Source organism: Hylobates moloch, unplaced genomic scaffold (genome assembly GCF_009828535.3).
Source record: "Hylobates moloch isolate HMO894 unplaced genomic scaffold, HMol_V3 SCAFFOLD_12, whole genome shotgun sequence".
NCBI classification, from domain to species: domain Eukaryota; kingdom Metazoa; phylum Chordata; class Mammalia; order Primates; family Hylobatidae; genus Hylobates; species Hylobates moloch.
This window is the reverse complement of record NW_026652287.1, coordinates 45,643,563-45,657,172: the sequence shown is the minus strand read 5'-3', so window position 1 is coordinate 45,657,172 and position 13,610 is coordinate 45,643,563. Positions and strand designations below refer to the sequence as shown.

Genomic DNA, 13,610 nt, shown 5'->3' with positions numbered 1-13,610 from the left:
GGAGACCCCGTAAGCGGGCCATGTTCTGTATTCAGTGTCTGACTTCGTCCGCTCGCTTCCGGTGGGCGCAGAAACGTCATCAGACAGCGCCGGAAGTGCCCTCGTGCTGCCTAGGAGACAAGACGCGAGGCCAGCAGCGCCCACCCGGTCGCCATGGAGCTTCCCCTAGGGCCTTGCGATGAATCCCGCGCCTGGGACGATGACTCGGACCCAGAGTCAGAGACAGACCCAGACGCGCAGGCCGAGGCCTACGTGGCCCGCGTTCTCAGTCCGCCAAAATCCGGGCTGGCATTCTCGCGCCCCTCGCAGCTATCCACGCCCGCCGCGTCCCCGAGCGCTTCGGAGCCTCGGGCCGCGTCCAAGGTTTCGGCCGTAAGTGAGCCGGGCCTTCTGAGCCTTCCCCCGGAGCTGCTGCTCGAAATCTGCTCCTACCTGGACGCCCGCTTCGTGCTTCACGTCCTGTCGCGGGTGTGCCACGCGCTGCGCGACCTCGTGTCTGACCATGTCACCTGGAGGCTACGCGCGCTGCGCCGCGTACGCGCGCCCTACCCAGTGGTGGAAGGTGCGCGCACTCGGGGGCCGGGGGCGCCCGCCCAGGTCAGGCTTGGGGCGGGCAAGAGGTACATGGGGTGTTCCGGATACAGCCTCTGGTGCAGGCTTCATGGCTGTCCTGGCTCAAGCTGGAGGCTGAGGTAGTTACTGGTGGTGCCGAAGCCCCTGAGGATCTCTGGGTGGACCACGAGGCAGTCAGGCACTTGGGGTCCTGAGGCTGTGAAACCCTAACATGGGGCTGTGGTCCCTGGACGACTCAGGATCCAAATATCCTCAGTCTTGGGGTCTTGTGGTATTAAGCCCCTGACCCCTGACTGGGGATTGACACAAGGACTTGAAGTCTTAGGCTCTGGAGTTTATGCTGGGGCTCAAAGTGAGGCCAAGGATCCTCAGGTTCTGAGTCCAGCTTAGAAGCTGAGACAGCAACTGTTGATGTCAGAACTCCTGAGCCCTAGAGCCTTGACCCAGTTAGGGGTGAGACAGTGGCTCTTGGCCCTGAGTTGATTGGTTCCTGAGGGAAGACAGCTTTGGACCTTTGAATCGATATTGTTGATCCTGAGATATTGTTGATTCTGATAGAGCTGGATCCTCAGGCCCTTAAGCCAAGATGTATTACAGCTTGGGTGTTTGATACCCTTATCCTGGAAGCTTTGATTCTGCTTCCAGGTTAAGATAATCAAACACTCAACCTTAGAGTGGAATCAGGATCACTCCAGGATCAGTGATTCTCAAGGTGTTGCCATCCAACCCCCTAGGTTAGACTCTCCGAAACAGCTTAATAAACATAGATGATGCTTGGACCCCGTCCATACCACTGAATCTGCATCTGGGGCTTGCATTCTGCATCTTGACAAAGCTCCCCAGTTTCCAGATACTGTTTGAGAAACAGCCCCCTTGGTCTGGTTCAGATGGCTGAGGCAGGGTTAGTAATGAGGTCCCAGCTTCTATGCGGAGCCTGAGGTCAGACCTCAACATCCTGAGACTGCTCTGCCCTGAGTTTGGGTTTGGGGATGGCGCCTGGAGAGGTAGTTCTGAGACCCCAGTTCCCAATTTCTGGAAATTGGAGTGAGTAGTCCTAGACCTGCCTGGCAAATGGGCAGGCAGGTGGTCCCAAGACCAGAACCTGGGTCAGCTTGTGGTGGGTGTAGGGATCTCCATGGGGTTCTGTCCAAGTCTGGTGTAGGGTGGGCTCCCTGGAAGCCAGGGTTGGGCTTGGCCAGCTGGCATGGGTGCTAGGGTCCCTGCCCACCGGGCACCCTACTCGTGGTAACCCACAGAGAAGAGCTTTGACTGGCCGGCAGCCTGCATTGCGCTGGAGCAGCACCTGTCCCGCTGGGCAGAGGATGGGCGCTGGGTCGAATACTTCTGCCTGGCCGACGGGCACGTGGCTTCCGTTGACTCAGTGCTGCTGCTCCAGGTGAGACGGGGTCTGTGGGGGGCCAGGCAGGGGTGGGCCAGGGTGGCCCTGACAACATCACCTTGCTCCCTTTCCAGGGTGGGTCACTCTGTCTGTCGGGCTCCCGAGATCGCAATGTCAACTTGTGGGACCTGCGGCAGCTGGGGACGGAGTCCAACCAGGTTCTGGTCAAGACCTTAGGCACTAAGCGAAATAGTACCCATAAGGTGAGGGGTCAGGTGGGGATAGGAGGTGTGAGGCCTGAGTAGGGCATCTTGGTTAAGGCCCCAAGTTTTGGTACAGGACTCCGACTAGTGGGATACAGGTGATCCACCACACCTGGTAATTTTTTTTTTTTTTTTTTTTTTTGAGTGGGTCTCATGTTTGTAGGTCGGCTCACTGCAACCTCTGCCTCCCAGGTTTAAGCAATTCTCCTGCCTCAGCCTCCTGAGTAGCTAGGACCACAGGTGCCCACCACCACGCCCAGCTAATTTTTGTATTTTTAGTAGAGATGGGGTTTCACCATGTTGGCCAGGATGGTCTCGATCTCAGACCTCGTGGTCTGCCTGCCTCAGCCTCCCAAAGTGCTGGGATTACAGGCATGAGTCACCCGGCCTTTATTTATTTATATTTTTACTGAGACAGAGTCTCACTCAGTCACCCAGGCTGGAGTGCAATGGCATGATCTTGGCAACCTCTGCCTCTGGGATTCAAGTGATTCTCCTGCCTCAGCCTCCCAAGTAGCTGGGATTACAGGTGCCTGCCACCATGCCCAGCTAATTTTTTTTAAATGGAATCTCACTCTGTTGCTCAGGCTGTAGTGCCGTGGCTCAATCTCAGCTCACTGCAACCTTGCCTCTTGAGTAGCTGGAATTATAGGCACGTGCCACCGTGCCCAGCTAATTTTTTTTGTGTGTATATATATATATATATAAAATTTATATTTATATTTATATATATTCTTTTCTTTAGTAGAGATGAGGTTTCGCCATGTTGGCCAGGCTGGTCTCAAACTCCTGGCCTCAAGTGATCTGCCTGCCTCAGCCTCCCAAAGTGCTAGGATTACAGGCATGAGCCATGGTGCCCAGCCAAGCTCAGGCTTTGACACACAGTAGGTGCTCAATAGATGTCAGGTACACCTTGAGAGGCCCAGTGCAAAGCAGTTATGAGACTGCCCTTGGAGATCAGCCAACTCTGAGCATGACTGTCATCTCGTGAGAAGTGGCTGTGGAGGAGCATCTCCACCAGTCGCTAAGGTGGTCAGGCAGGTGGCTGAGAGCTTGGGCTTGGGGCCAGGATGCTGGGTTCAAATTCTCACTGGGCTGCTTCCTGGCTGTGTGACCTTGAGTGAGAAACTCAGCCTCTCTGGGGCCCAGTTTCTCCATTTGTAAAATGAGATACATGATAGTGCCCTCCTCAGCGGAATTGGTGGGCAGTAAGTCAGCATTCACCACCCTGTGCATATTAGCTCCTGAGGCAAGGAATGTTTTCTGCCCAATTTGCTGATGAATGAACTGAGGGAGGTGATATGGTTTGCCAAGTCACAAAGTAGAGGCCACACTCTTAATCACTTGTCATGTGGCTTCAAACCACCACTGGTGCTGAGTCTCTGCAGAACTTGACTTAGAAATGTTATTGGGCCAGGGTGCAGTTAGTTACTCAGGCCTGTAATCCTAACACTTTGGGAGGCAGAGGCAGGAGGATTGCTTGAACCCAGGAGTTCGAGACCAGCCTGGGCAACAAGGGAGACCCTGACTCTACAAAAAGTACCAAATAATTAGCCGGGCATAGTGGGCAGGCACCTGTAGTCCCAGCTACTCGGGAGGCTGAGGCAGGAGAATGGCGTGAACCCAGGAGGCGGAGCTTGCAGTGACCCGAGATCACGCCACTGCACTCCAGCCTGGGCGACAGAGCAAGACTCCGTCTCAAAAAAAAAACAAACAAAAAAAAAAACGGGTGCGGTGGCTCAGGCCTGCAATCCCAGCACTTCCAGAGGCCGAGGCAGGCGGATCACCTGAGGTCGGGAGTTTGAGACCAGCCTGACCAACATGGAGAAAGCCTGACTCTACTAAAAATACAAAATTAGCTGGGCGCAGTGGCACATGCCTGTAATCCCAGCTACTAGGGAGGCTGAGGCAGGAGAATTGCTTGAACTCGGGAGGCGGAGGTTGCAGTGGGCCGAGATCGTGCCATTGCACTCCAGCCTGGGCAATGAGCAAAACTCCATCTCAAAAAAAAAAAAAAAAAAAAAAAAATTAGCAGAGCGTAGTGGCATGCGCCTGTAGTCCCAGCTCTTTGGGAAGCTGTAGTACAAGGATCGCTTGAGCCTGGGATGTGGAGGCTGCAGTAAGCCATGATCGCACCACTTCATTCACGCCCGGGTGACACAGCAAGACCTTGTCTCAAAAAAAAAAAAAAAAAAAAAAGTTCCTGGGCCAGGCACAGTGGCACACGCCTGTAATCCCAGCACTTTGGGAGGCTGAGGCAGACGGATCACCTAAGGTCAAGAGTTTGAGACCAGCCTGGCCAACATGGTGAAACCTGGTCTCTACTAATAATACAAAAATTAGCCGGGCGTGGTGGCACAAGCATGTAATCCCAGCTACTAGAGAGGCTGAGGCAGGAGAATCACTTGAACACGGGAGGCAGAGGTTGCAGTGAGCCAAGATCAAGCCACTGCACTCCAGCCTGGATGACAAGAGTGAAACTCCGTCTCCAAAAAAAAAAAAGTTTCTGGGTGGGGTGTACCTTTCCTGGACTCTGAAGTCAGGCTGACCCATGGACACAAACTTTAATCTGTACTCACCTTGAACTTGCTCTGGGTTCATCTGTGCAATGGGGGTGATCACCTGGAGCCAGAGTTGGGTGTTGCACTTACTGCAGCATCTATCACAGTGGGCATTGGGGAGGAAGAGCTATGTGGCTTTGGGTGAGTCTCTTGACCTCTCTGAGCCTTACCTGCAAAAACAGAACGATCCTAGTCTGGGACCCCCATGGGCTGTGGCAGGTGTGTGACTGCTGCTCCTGTCCTGCAGGGCTGGGTGTGGTCACTGGCAGCACAGGACCACCGCGTGTGCTCCGGCTCCTGGGACAGCACAGTGAAGCTCTGGGACATGGCAGCAGATGGGCAGCAGTTCGGTGAGATAAAGTGTGTGGGGGCCTCGGCAGGGGGCCTGCGGGGATAGGACCCTGTCTGGCCACAGCCAAAGCCCTGTGGTCTGTGCGTCCGTAGGGCCAGCTCAGCCGTGCTGTGCCTCTCCTACCTGCCTGACATCCTGGTGACTGGCACCTATGACAAGAAGGTGACCATCTACGACCCCAGAGGTGGGCCAAGAGTCCTGGGGCCCAGGTTGGGAGATGTCATGTTGGGGAAGGAGACACTGGGGCTTCACAGCCTGGCTGGGGTCATAGTCACATAACCAAATACTCACCACTCAGAGCAGCCATGCTGTGCTGGTACAATACAGGCAACTTGGGCAGCGGGTGCAGATGAAGCTTGGGCAGCCCTGGGGGCAGGTTAGAATCCTGGCTGTCCCACTTCCTAGCTGTGTGACCTCCAGACAAGCTTAAACCTCGGTTTCCCCATCTGTGAAATCCAGATAATAATACCACAGAAGCCCCATGGGGTTAATGGGGGAAGATGATAATAGCAACAGTGGTGGATTAACTATGTTTTTTTATGCTGGATGTGGTGGTGCCCACCTGTAGTCCCAGCTACTCCAGAGGCTGAGGCAGGAGGATTGCTTGAGCCTAGGAATTTGAGTCCAACTTGGGCAACATAGTGAGACCCCATCTCTAAATGAAAATTAATTAAAAATATATAAATAAATTCATTTACATAAGCACCTAGAAGGAACACTTCCTGGAACATAAGTATTTTCTGTTATTTATCCATTCATTTTTCTTTTTTTCTTCTTTTTCTTTTTTGAGACGGAGTCTCACTGTCGCCCAGGCTGGAGTGCAGTGGTGTGATCTCAGTTCACTGCAACCTCCACCTCCACCTCCTGGGTTCAGGGACTCTCCTTCGCCTTTCGATTAGCTGGGATTACAGGCGCCTGCCACCATGCCCGGCTAATTTTTGAATTTTTAGTAGAGACGAGGTTTCACCATGTTGGCCAGGCTGGTCATGAACTCCTGACCTCAGGTGATCCACCCACCTCAGCTTCCCAAAGTGCAGGGATTACAGATGTGAGCCACCGCGCCCGGCCATTTTTCTTTTTTTTAAATAGAGAACAAGGTCTTGCCATGTTGCCCAAGGTGATCTTGAACTCCTGGGCTCAGATGATCTGCCCGTATCAGCCTCCCAAAGTTCTGAGATTACAGGTGTGAGCCACTGTGCCTGGCCTATTTATTCATTCTACTTTTGTTAATTGAAGGGCCAGTGTACCTTGTCCAGGCAGAGCTGGAGCGGGGCTGCGGGATAGAGGCATGTTTCAGGCCAACCTGAGGGTGGATGCAAGATTGAGACCACCTTGGTCAGCTCTGTGCTAATAACAGTAGATGGGATCCGAGGAGGGATATGGGATGTGGACGGGGATGGGCAGAGGCCTGGGGTTCCTGTGGAAGCCTGGATTTACCTGAGGTGGGAGAAGAGAGATGGGTCACTCTGTGGGGTGGGGGAATGAGCAGATCGAGGGTTTAGCCAGACAGGATGGAGACCTGGGATGCTCCCGTGGGCTGGGCGGGGGGCCTTCGAGGGACTCTGATATCCCTCCTCCCCGGCCCATCACCCATGAAGCTGGCCCAGCCCTGTTGAAGCGCCAGCAACTACACTCCAGACCCGTGCTGACCCTGCTGGCAGATGACCGGCACATCATCTCAGGCAGCGAGGACCACACCCTGGTGGTGGTGGACCGCCGAGCCAACAGCGTCCTGCAGCGTCTGCAGGTGGGCCCTCCCCAGGGGTCTGGAGGGATGGGGACTGTTGCAGGCCCAGCCCGGCCTGAGCTGTCCTGTCCCTTGACCCTCTTATAGCTGGACTCCTACCTGCTCTGCATGTCCTACCAGGAACCCCAACTCTGGGCTGGTGACAACCAGGGCCTGCTGCACGTCTTCGCCAACCGCAACGGCTGCTTCCAGCTTATCCGGGTCTGCTGGAGCTCCTGCCCCTGACTGTCCCTCCCCCTGGGCTTCCTTCCTACCCCTGAGCCCCTGGTGGTGTGGGGGAGGGTGGGCCTTGGGAGAGCCTCGCCTGAGTGTTGCCTGATCCCCCTCCTGCAGTCCTTTGATGTGGGCCACGGCTTTCCCATCACTGGGATCCAGTACTCAGTGGGAGCCTTGTACACCACATCCACTGACAAGACCATCCGGGTGAGGCTCCTGCCCAGCCCCCACCCCAGGACAGTCCCTGCCCCTCCCCTGCCTCCATCAGCCAGGGGCACACCTCTTGACCCTGCCCATTGCCCCTCACTAGGTGCACGTGCCCACAGACCCACCAAGGACCATCTGCACCCGAAGGCATGACAATGTGCTCAGTAGGGTAAGGTCCTGCCCCATGTGCCCTGCCCAGCTGGCCAGAGCGCCATCGTCCCTGACTCCTCATGTTCCTCCCCGTTCCCAGGTCTGTGCTCAGGGCAACCTGGTGGTGGCCGGCTCTGGGGACCTGTCGCTAGAGGTCTGGAGGCTGCAGGCCTGAGCAGGTGGATGTGGATGTGGATACTGCCTGCTGGAGGCTGGGCTTCCTTCTCTGTTCTTGGGGGACCATCCCCAATGTTGGTGCTGCCTCCACCCCCGCCCTGTGGGCCTAGGGCACAAGGAGTCCTGGCCACATTCAGGTGAGGGTCCTGGCCTGGGCCTATGCCCGGGGGAAGGGTGAAATTGGGGTTCAGGCCCACCCAGGGGGCTGCTCCCCACTCTTGGGCCCTGGTTTTGTTATGATTTGGATGCCCTGCTCTCAGATGAGAGCGAAGGAGAAATAAACCTGACATGTTGGTGCTTGGGCCTGGAGTGTGAGTGTGGTTTGCCTGCTGGGGCTCTGCCTGCGCCTGCTTGGGGCTGGGGGGCTGCGGGCCTGCATGGGAGTGACTGGGAGAGATAGCAAGTCTGGGCTGGGGGGTGCGTGTCAGCTGTTGCTGTGCATTTGTTTGAAGAGGGAGAGTCCTGAGGATCATGGGCACCTGTGTCTATGATGTCACGTGTGTGTGTGATGTGACGCGTGTGGTGTATAGATTATGACTCAAATCCTGGCCATTTGTCTGCATGGTGGGAAGGGGTACCTGCTCAGGCTATCCCATGGGTGCTGGGGAGGGCAAGAGGAATGGCGTGGTGTCCGTCCAGGTCTCCAGGGTGTGTGTGTGCTGCTATGGCTGTGACCCCAGGGGCAGGCCAGGGAGGGAGGGAAGCTGGGCCAGTTATGCACCTGGCCCCTGCAAGCCCAAAGTCCCACTGGTCTCCCATCTCAGCCAGGCTCAGCCATGCCCTAAGAAGTATTCACTTCATGTTTATTGAGGCCCCCTGGTTTGCCCAGGCCACAGGGTGGCATTGTCCTGGGTTCATAGGATGGCATAGGGCTTCTTCTCCTTGAAGGGGTTGGTGGCGGCCGGGATGCCCACAAGGAAGGGGTCGCTCTTGGCCTGCTCCGTGCAGAACTGCAGCAGATCGGTGGCCATCTTGGATACCTGCAGACCAACTGGGTCAGCCAGACCAGACCCAGGCATGCACCTGTCCCCTGGCCCATGTGTTCCCACCTCTTCCCGCCTCCTGCACTGGCCCCGATCCTCACCTTCACTCGGTCGATGCCTGCCTCCATCTGGAGCTGCTCCACTGCCCAGAGGGCCTGCCCAGTGTCACTGTTGATGGCCACCTTGCTGGACATCTGGGTAAAGTGGGCAGGCTGTGGGCAGCAGGCCCAACCTCAGTCCCCTAGAGGGAGCCTAGGGCTGCCCGAGGGTTCCCGCACCTCCTCCTATGTTCCTTGGGGGCTGCAGGATGAGGGTGGCTGCTCCTGGACCCATCAGGCCCACACACCTCGGCTAAGGGCTCCGGCCCAAGCCATGTCTGGCTGCCTGGTCCTCTGGTGGCCACCCTGCTGTGGCTCCCTCCCCAACCCGGCCTGTCCTCTCCAACTCCCTTTTCTCCCTCTGCTACCCCTGCAAAGACTTTGAAGCCAGGACTCTCATGGAGTGAAATGTCACCAGCTGCAGCAGCAGCAGCTGCCTCGACTGAGGGGGTCCCTGCCCCAGAAGGCTCTGTGGCTACCCTGGTGTCACGTGTCACCTGGGTCCCTGTGGGCTAGGTGCCTTGGCTGGCGGAGTGAGGAGGCCCTGGCCTCCCCCTTACCTGTTGGATCTCCTGCTAACTGTTCCCAACACATCTGCTTTGTCAGCCTCTGCCATCTCCAACATGCAGCCTTGCCTCTCCTCCTGTCGCCACTGCTCAGGCCCAAATCTCCAATGCCTCCATTCTCCATTCTTTTTTTTTTTGAGATGGTATTTCGCTCTTGTTGCCCAGGCTAGAGTGCAATGGCGCTATTTCAGCTCACTGCAACCTCCGCCTTCTGGGTTCAAGCGATTCTCCTGCCTCAGCCTCTCGAGTAGCTGGGATTACAGGCATGTGCCACCACGCTCGGCTAATTTTTTGTATTTTTAGTAGAGACAAGGTTTCACCATGTTGGTCAGGCTGCTTTTGAACTCCCGATCTCAGGTGATCCACTTGCCTCGGCCTCCCAAAGTGCTGAGATTACAGGCATGAGCCACTGCGCCCAGCCACACCTGGCTAATTTTTGTAGTTTTAGTGGAGAAGGGGTTTCACCATGTTGGCCAGGCTGGTCTCGAACTCCTGACCTCAAGTGATCCATCTGCTTCGGCCTCCCAAAGTGCTGGGATTACAGGTGTGAGCCATTGTGCCTGGCCTTCTTTTCTTTTTTTAAGCCCAGGTTCTCGCTCTGTCATCCAGGCTGGAGTGCAATGGTACAATCATAGCTCACTGTAACTTCAAACTCCTGGGCTCAAGTGATCCTCTCACCTCAGCCTCCTGATTAGCTAGAATTATAGGCGTGAGCCACCGTGCCCTGCTAATTTATGTTTTTAACTTTTTGTAGAGATGGTTCTTACTATGTTGCCCAGGCTGGTCTTAAACTGGCCTCAAACGATCCTCTTGCCTTGGCCTTCCAAAGGAATTATAGGCATAAGCCACTGAGCCCTGCCCCACCTGAGATTCTAATATGTGCCCAGCACTGTGCAAAACCCCAATTAGCAATGAAACAAGACAAAACCTTGCCCTCATGGAGCTGCCTTTCTAGTCAGGCAGGGATGGACAACAGAAAATGTACTCAGTGAAAGAGTATACATGTGAAAGGGAATATGAAAGAAGAATAAAGTAAAGGGGAGAGGAGTGGTCAGGGCAGGCCTCTCAGAGGAGGTGACATTTGAACTTAGGCCCAAAGGAGGAGAAGGAACTGAGAAATGGGGTGTTCTAGGCAGGAGGAGCAGCAAGTACATGACTCCTTGGACAAAAAAGAGCTTGGTGGGTTCCAGGATAGCAAAGAGGTCCATGTAGCTGGAGAGGAGAGAGGGAGGGAGGGTCAGCATGGTGGGAGATGGGAGCAGGGAGGTTGAGAGGTGCCTTTTAAGGCCACTGTGAAAAGCTTGGATGTTACTTCCAGGGGGAAGCTACCATGAGGAGGTTTTAACAGTGACGTGTTTGATTTATAGTTAAAGAGCTGTGGCATGCGCCTGTAGTCCCAGCTACTGGGGAGGCTGAAGTGGGAGGATCACTTGAGGCCAGGAGGTCGAAGCTGCAGTGAGGTGTGATTGTCCCATTGCACTCCAGCCCTGGTGACAGAGTGAGGCCCTGCATCAAAGAAAAAAAAAGCTCTCTGATTTTAGCTGTTAGGTGGGAGATGGGTTGGAGGAGACCAAAGCCAGCTTGTAGGCTATGGGGATAAAGAAAATACCTGGATTTCGGACCTACTTTATAGGTAGAGGTTGGCAGACATGCTGAGAAGGATGGATGTGGGGTGTGAGAAAAGGGGAGACAGCAAGCTCCACTCCTCATTTAAAATTTTTATTTATTTATTTTTGAGACGGAGTTTTGCTCTGTCACCCAGGCTGGAGTGCAGTAGTGCCATCTCGGCTCACTGCAACCTCCACCTCCCGGGTTCAAGTGATTCTCCTGCCTCAGCCTCCTGAGTAGCTGGGATTACGGGTGTGCGCCACCACACCCGGCTAATTTTTGTATTTTTTAGTAGAGACGGTGATTCGCCATGTTGGGCAGGCTGGTATCTAACTCCTAACCTCAGGTGATCCACCCGCCTTGGCATCCTAAAGTGCTGGGATTACAGGTGTGAGCCACCGCGCCCAGCCCCAATCCTTATTTTTCAGTCTAGTGGAGGGTGGGGCCGTTTGCTGAGATGCAGAAAGATCAGGGATAGGTAGAGGGAACTGAGGGGGCAACTTTGAGATCCAAGTGAGGACGTCAAGGAGGATGTCTGTCTTCTCCAACAAGGTAGGCTCATTCCAGCCTCATGGCTTTTGCTGTTCTGTCTTCCCATGTGCAGGGAATGGCCTCCCTGCATCTTCACATATGAGGATTTTCTCAGCCTTCTGGCTTTGGCTCAAATCTCACCTCCTTGGCGTCCTTCACCCGTCCCTCCAACTAAAATCCTGAACTCCTCCATCTAAAGACTCAAATCATCCTGTTTAAATCCTGATTGCGCTGGGCGCAGTGGCTCACACCTGTAATCCCAGCACTTTGGGAGGCCGAGGCAGGCGGATCACCTGAGGTCAGGAGTTCGAGACCAGCCTGACCAACATAGTGAAACCCCATCTCTGCTAAAAACACAAGAATTAGCCGGGTGTGATGGCGCATGCCTGTAATCCCAGCTACTCGGGAGGCTGAGGCAGGAGAATCGCTTGAAACCGGGAGACAGAAGTTGCGGTGAGTTGAGATCATGCCATTGCACTCAAGCCTGGGCAACAAGAGCGAAACTCTGTCTCCAAAAAAAAAAAAAAAAAAAAAAAAAAACTGATTGCACTCACCATTGTTGTTAACTTTCTATCTTCCCAGATTGTGGGCTCCAGTAGGGCAGGATCCACATCTTGGTCTTGTTCACCACTAAATCCTTAGTGCCTAGCACAGAGCCCACCATAGAGAATAGATTACATGAATTGTAGAGTGAGTGAATAATCCTGTTGGCCGTATGCACTGTTAGGAGGGTGCGTTTGAGATACAGACAACACCGAGGGTCTCACAGTCTTGCAGGAGGGAAAGAGACGTCAGCCCTGGGTCCCAGAAGAGGCCACTGACCCCGTGGAAGTTCAGGGAAGGCTTTCCAGAGGAGGTGGAGATGACAGCTGCAGCTATAAGGGAAGGAAGAACAGAGCGTTATGCAGTATGTGAAGGCTTTGGAGACTTGTGAGGGCATGAACCGGGCTCATTATCCCATTAGACAAAAGTGGCTGAGGAAGGTTGAAACTGTATCTAACTCTGCCTGGTGACAAATCCTGTCCATGGGTGACGCTTAAGAAGTGACCCTCATAAAAAAATTAGCTGGGCACAGTGGTGCACACCTGTAGTCCCAGCCAGTCGGGATGCTGCGGTGGGAGGATGACCTGAGTCCGGGAGTCAGAGGTTGCAGTGGGCCGAGATGGCACCACAGCACTCCAGCGTGGCGACAGAGTGAGACCCTATCAAAAAACAACAGCAGGCCGGGTGCGGTGGCTCACGCCTGTAATCCCAGCACTTTGGGAGGCCGAGGCGGGCAGATCACGAGGTCAGGAGATCCAGACCAGCCCGGCTAACACGGTGAAACCCCGTCTCTACTAAAAATACAAAAAATTAGCCGGGCGTGGTGGCCAGCGCCTGTAGTCCCAGCTACCCTGGAGGCTGAGGCAGGAGAATGGTGTGAACCCGGCAGGTGGAGGTTGCAGTGAGCCGAGATCGTGCGACTGCACTCCAGCCTGGGCGACAGCGCAAGACTCTATCTAAAAAAAAAAACACACACACACACACACAAAAACAGCAACAACAACAACAAGAACAACAACAAAACCATCCTCCCCTCTCGAGGGGACAGAACAGAAACGAATGGGCGAGCGCTGGGCAAAGTGGTGGGTCTCCAGCAGGCGGCATTAAAATAGGAATCTTGGCCGGGGGCGGTGGCTCACGCCTGTAATCCCAGCACTTCGGCAGGCCGAGGCGGGCGGATCACCTGAGGTCAGAACCAGCCTTGCCAACATGGTGAAATGCCATCTCTACTAAAAATACAAAAATTAGCCAGGTGTGGTGGTGGGTGCCTGTAATCCCAGCAACTTGGGAGGCTGAGGCAGGAGAATCGCTTGAACCAGGGGCGCAGAGGTTGCAATGAGTCGAGATTGCACCACCGCACTCCGGCCTGCGCAACAAGAGCGTAACTGTCTCAAAAATAAATTAAATAAATAAATAATAAAAATAAAAAAGAATCTTCATTCATGGGAAGTCGAGAACACATGAAAAGGAGTTAAAGGCCGGGCGCAGTGGCTCACGCCTGTAATCCCAGCACTTTGGGAGGCTGAGGCGGGCGGATCACCTGAGGTCGGAAGTTTGAGACCAGCCTGACCAACAAGGAGAAACTCCGCTTGTACTAAAAATACAAAATTAGCCAGGCGTGGTGGTGCATGCCAGTAGTCCCAGCTACTCGGGAGGCTGAGGCAGAAGAATCGCTTGAATCCGGAATGTGGAGGTT

The 13,610-nt window shown here is 54.6% G+C and overlaps 2 protein-coding genes across 4 annotated transcripts; one reads left to right on the top strand and one right to left on the bottom strand.

Annotated features, from left to right (window-relative positions):
* The first annotated feature begins 79 nt into the window (after positions 1–79).
* Positions 80–11,525, top strand: FBXW9 (F-box and WD repeat domain containing 9). Of its 3 annotated transcripts, none has more exons than XR_004250786.2 (11): positions 80–562; positions 1,830–1,969; positions 2,047–2,175; positions 4,984–5,096; positions 5,181–5,272; positions 6,687–6,835; positions 6,923–7,036; positions 7,169–7,258; positions 7,362–7,427; positions 7,509–7,722; positions 11,445–11,525. XR_004250786.2 is itself a non-coding variant. In XM_032169815.2 (10 exons), the coding sequence occupies exons 1-10, from the start codon at positions 154–156 to the stop codon at positions 7,581–7,583; spliced, it is 1,377 nt and encodes a 458-aa protein (XP_032025706.1). In that variant the 5' UTR covers positions 80–153; the 3' UTR covers positions 7,584–7,887. The 3 variants fall into 3 exon arrangements, 1 of the variants encoding a protein (XP_032025706.1); XR_004250785.2 differs by lacking the exon at positions 11,445–11,525 and adding an exon at positions 8,474–8,677; XM_032169815.2 differs by lacking the exon at positions 11,445–11,525 and having other exon boundaries at positions 7,509–7,887.
* On the bottom strand, positions 8,235–9,362 carry GNG14 (G protein subunit gamma 14). Its single transcript, XM_032169823.2, is given in 3 exon segments — positions 8,235–8,558; positions 8,561–8,762; positions 9,227–9,362. Coding segments are annotated over 2 exon segments (321 nt in total). The 5' UTR covers positions 9,227–9,362; the 3' UTR covers positions 8,235–8,439.
* Positions 11,526–13,610: the final 2,085 nt, after the last annotated feature.

Excerpts from the sequence above, each read along its gene's own strand:
- FBXW9 (XM_032169815.2), top strand. The coding sequence starts at position 154 with ATGGAGCTTCCCCTAGGGCCTTGCGATGAATCCCGCGCCTGGGACGAT. Across the intron at positions 5,273-6,686 it reads GACCATCTACGACCCCAGAG|CTGGCCCAGCCCTGTTGAAG; the intron begins GTGGGCCAAGAG and ends TCACCCATGAAG. Across the intron at positions 7,428-7,508 it reads ATGACAATGTGCTCAGTAGG|GTCTGTGCTCAGGGCAACCT; the intron begins GTAAGGTCCTGC and ends CCCCGTTCCCAG.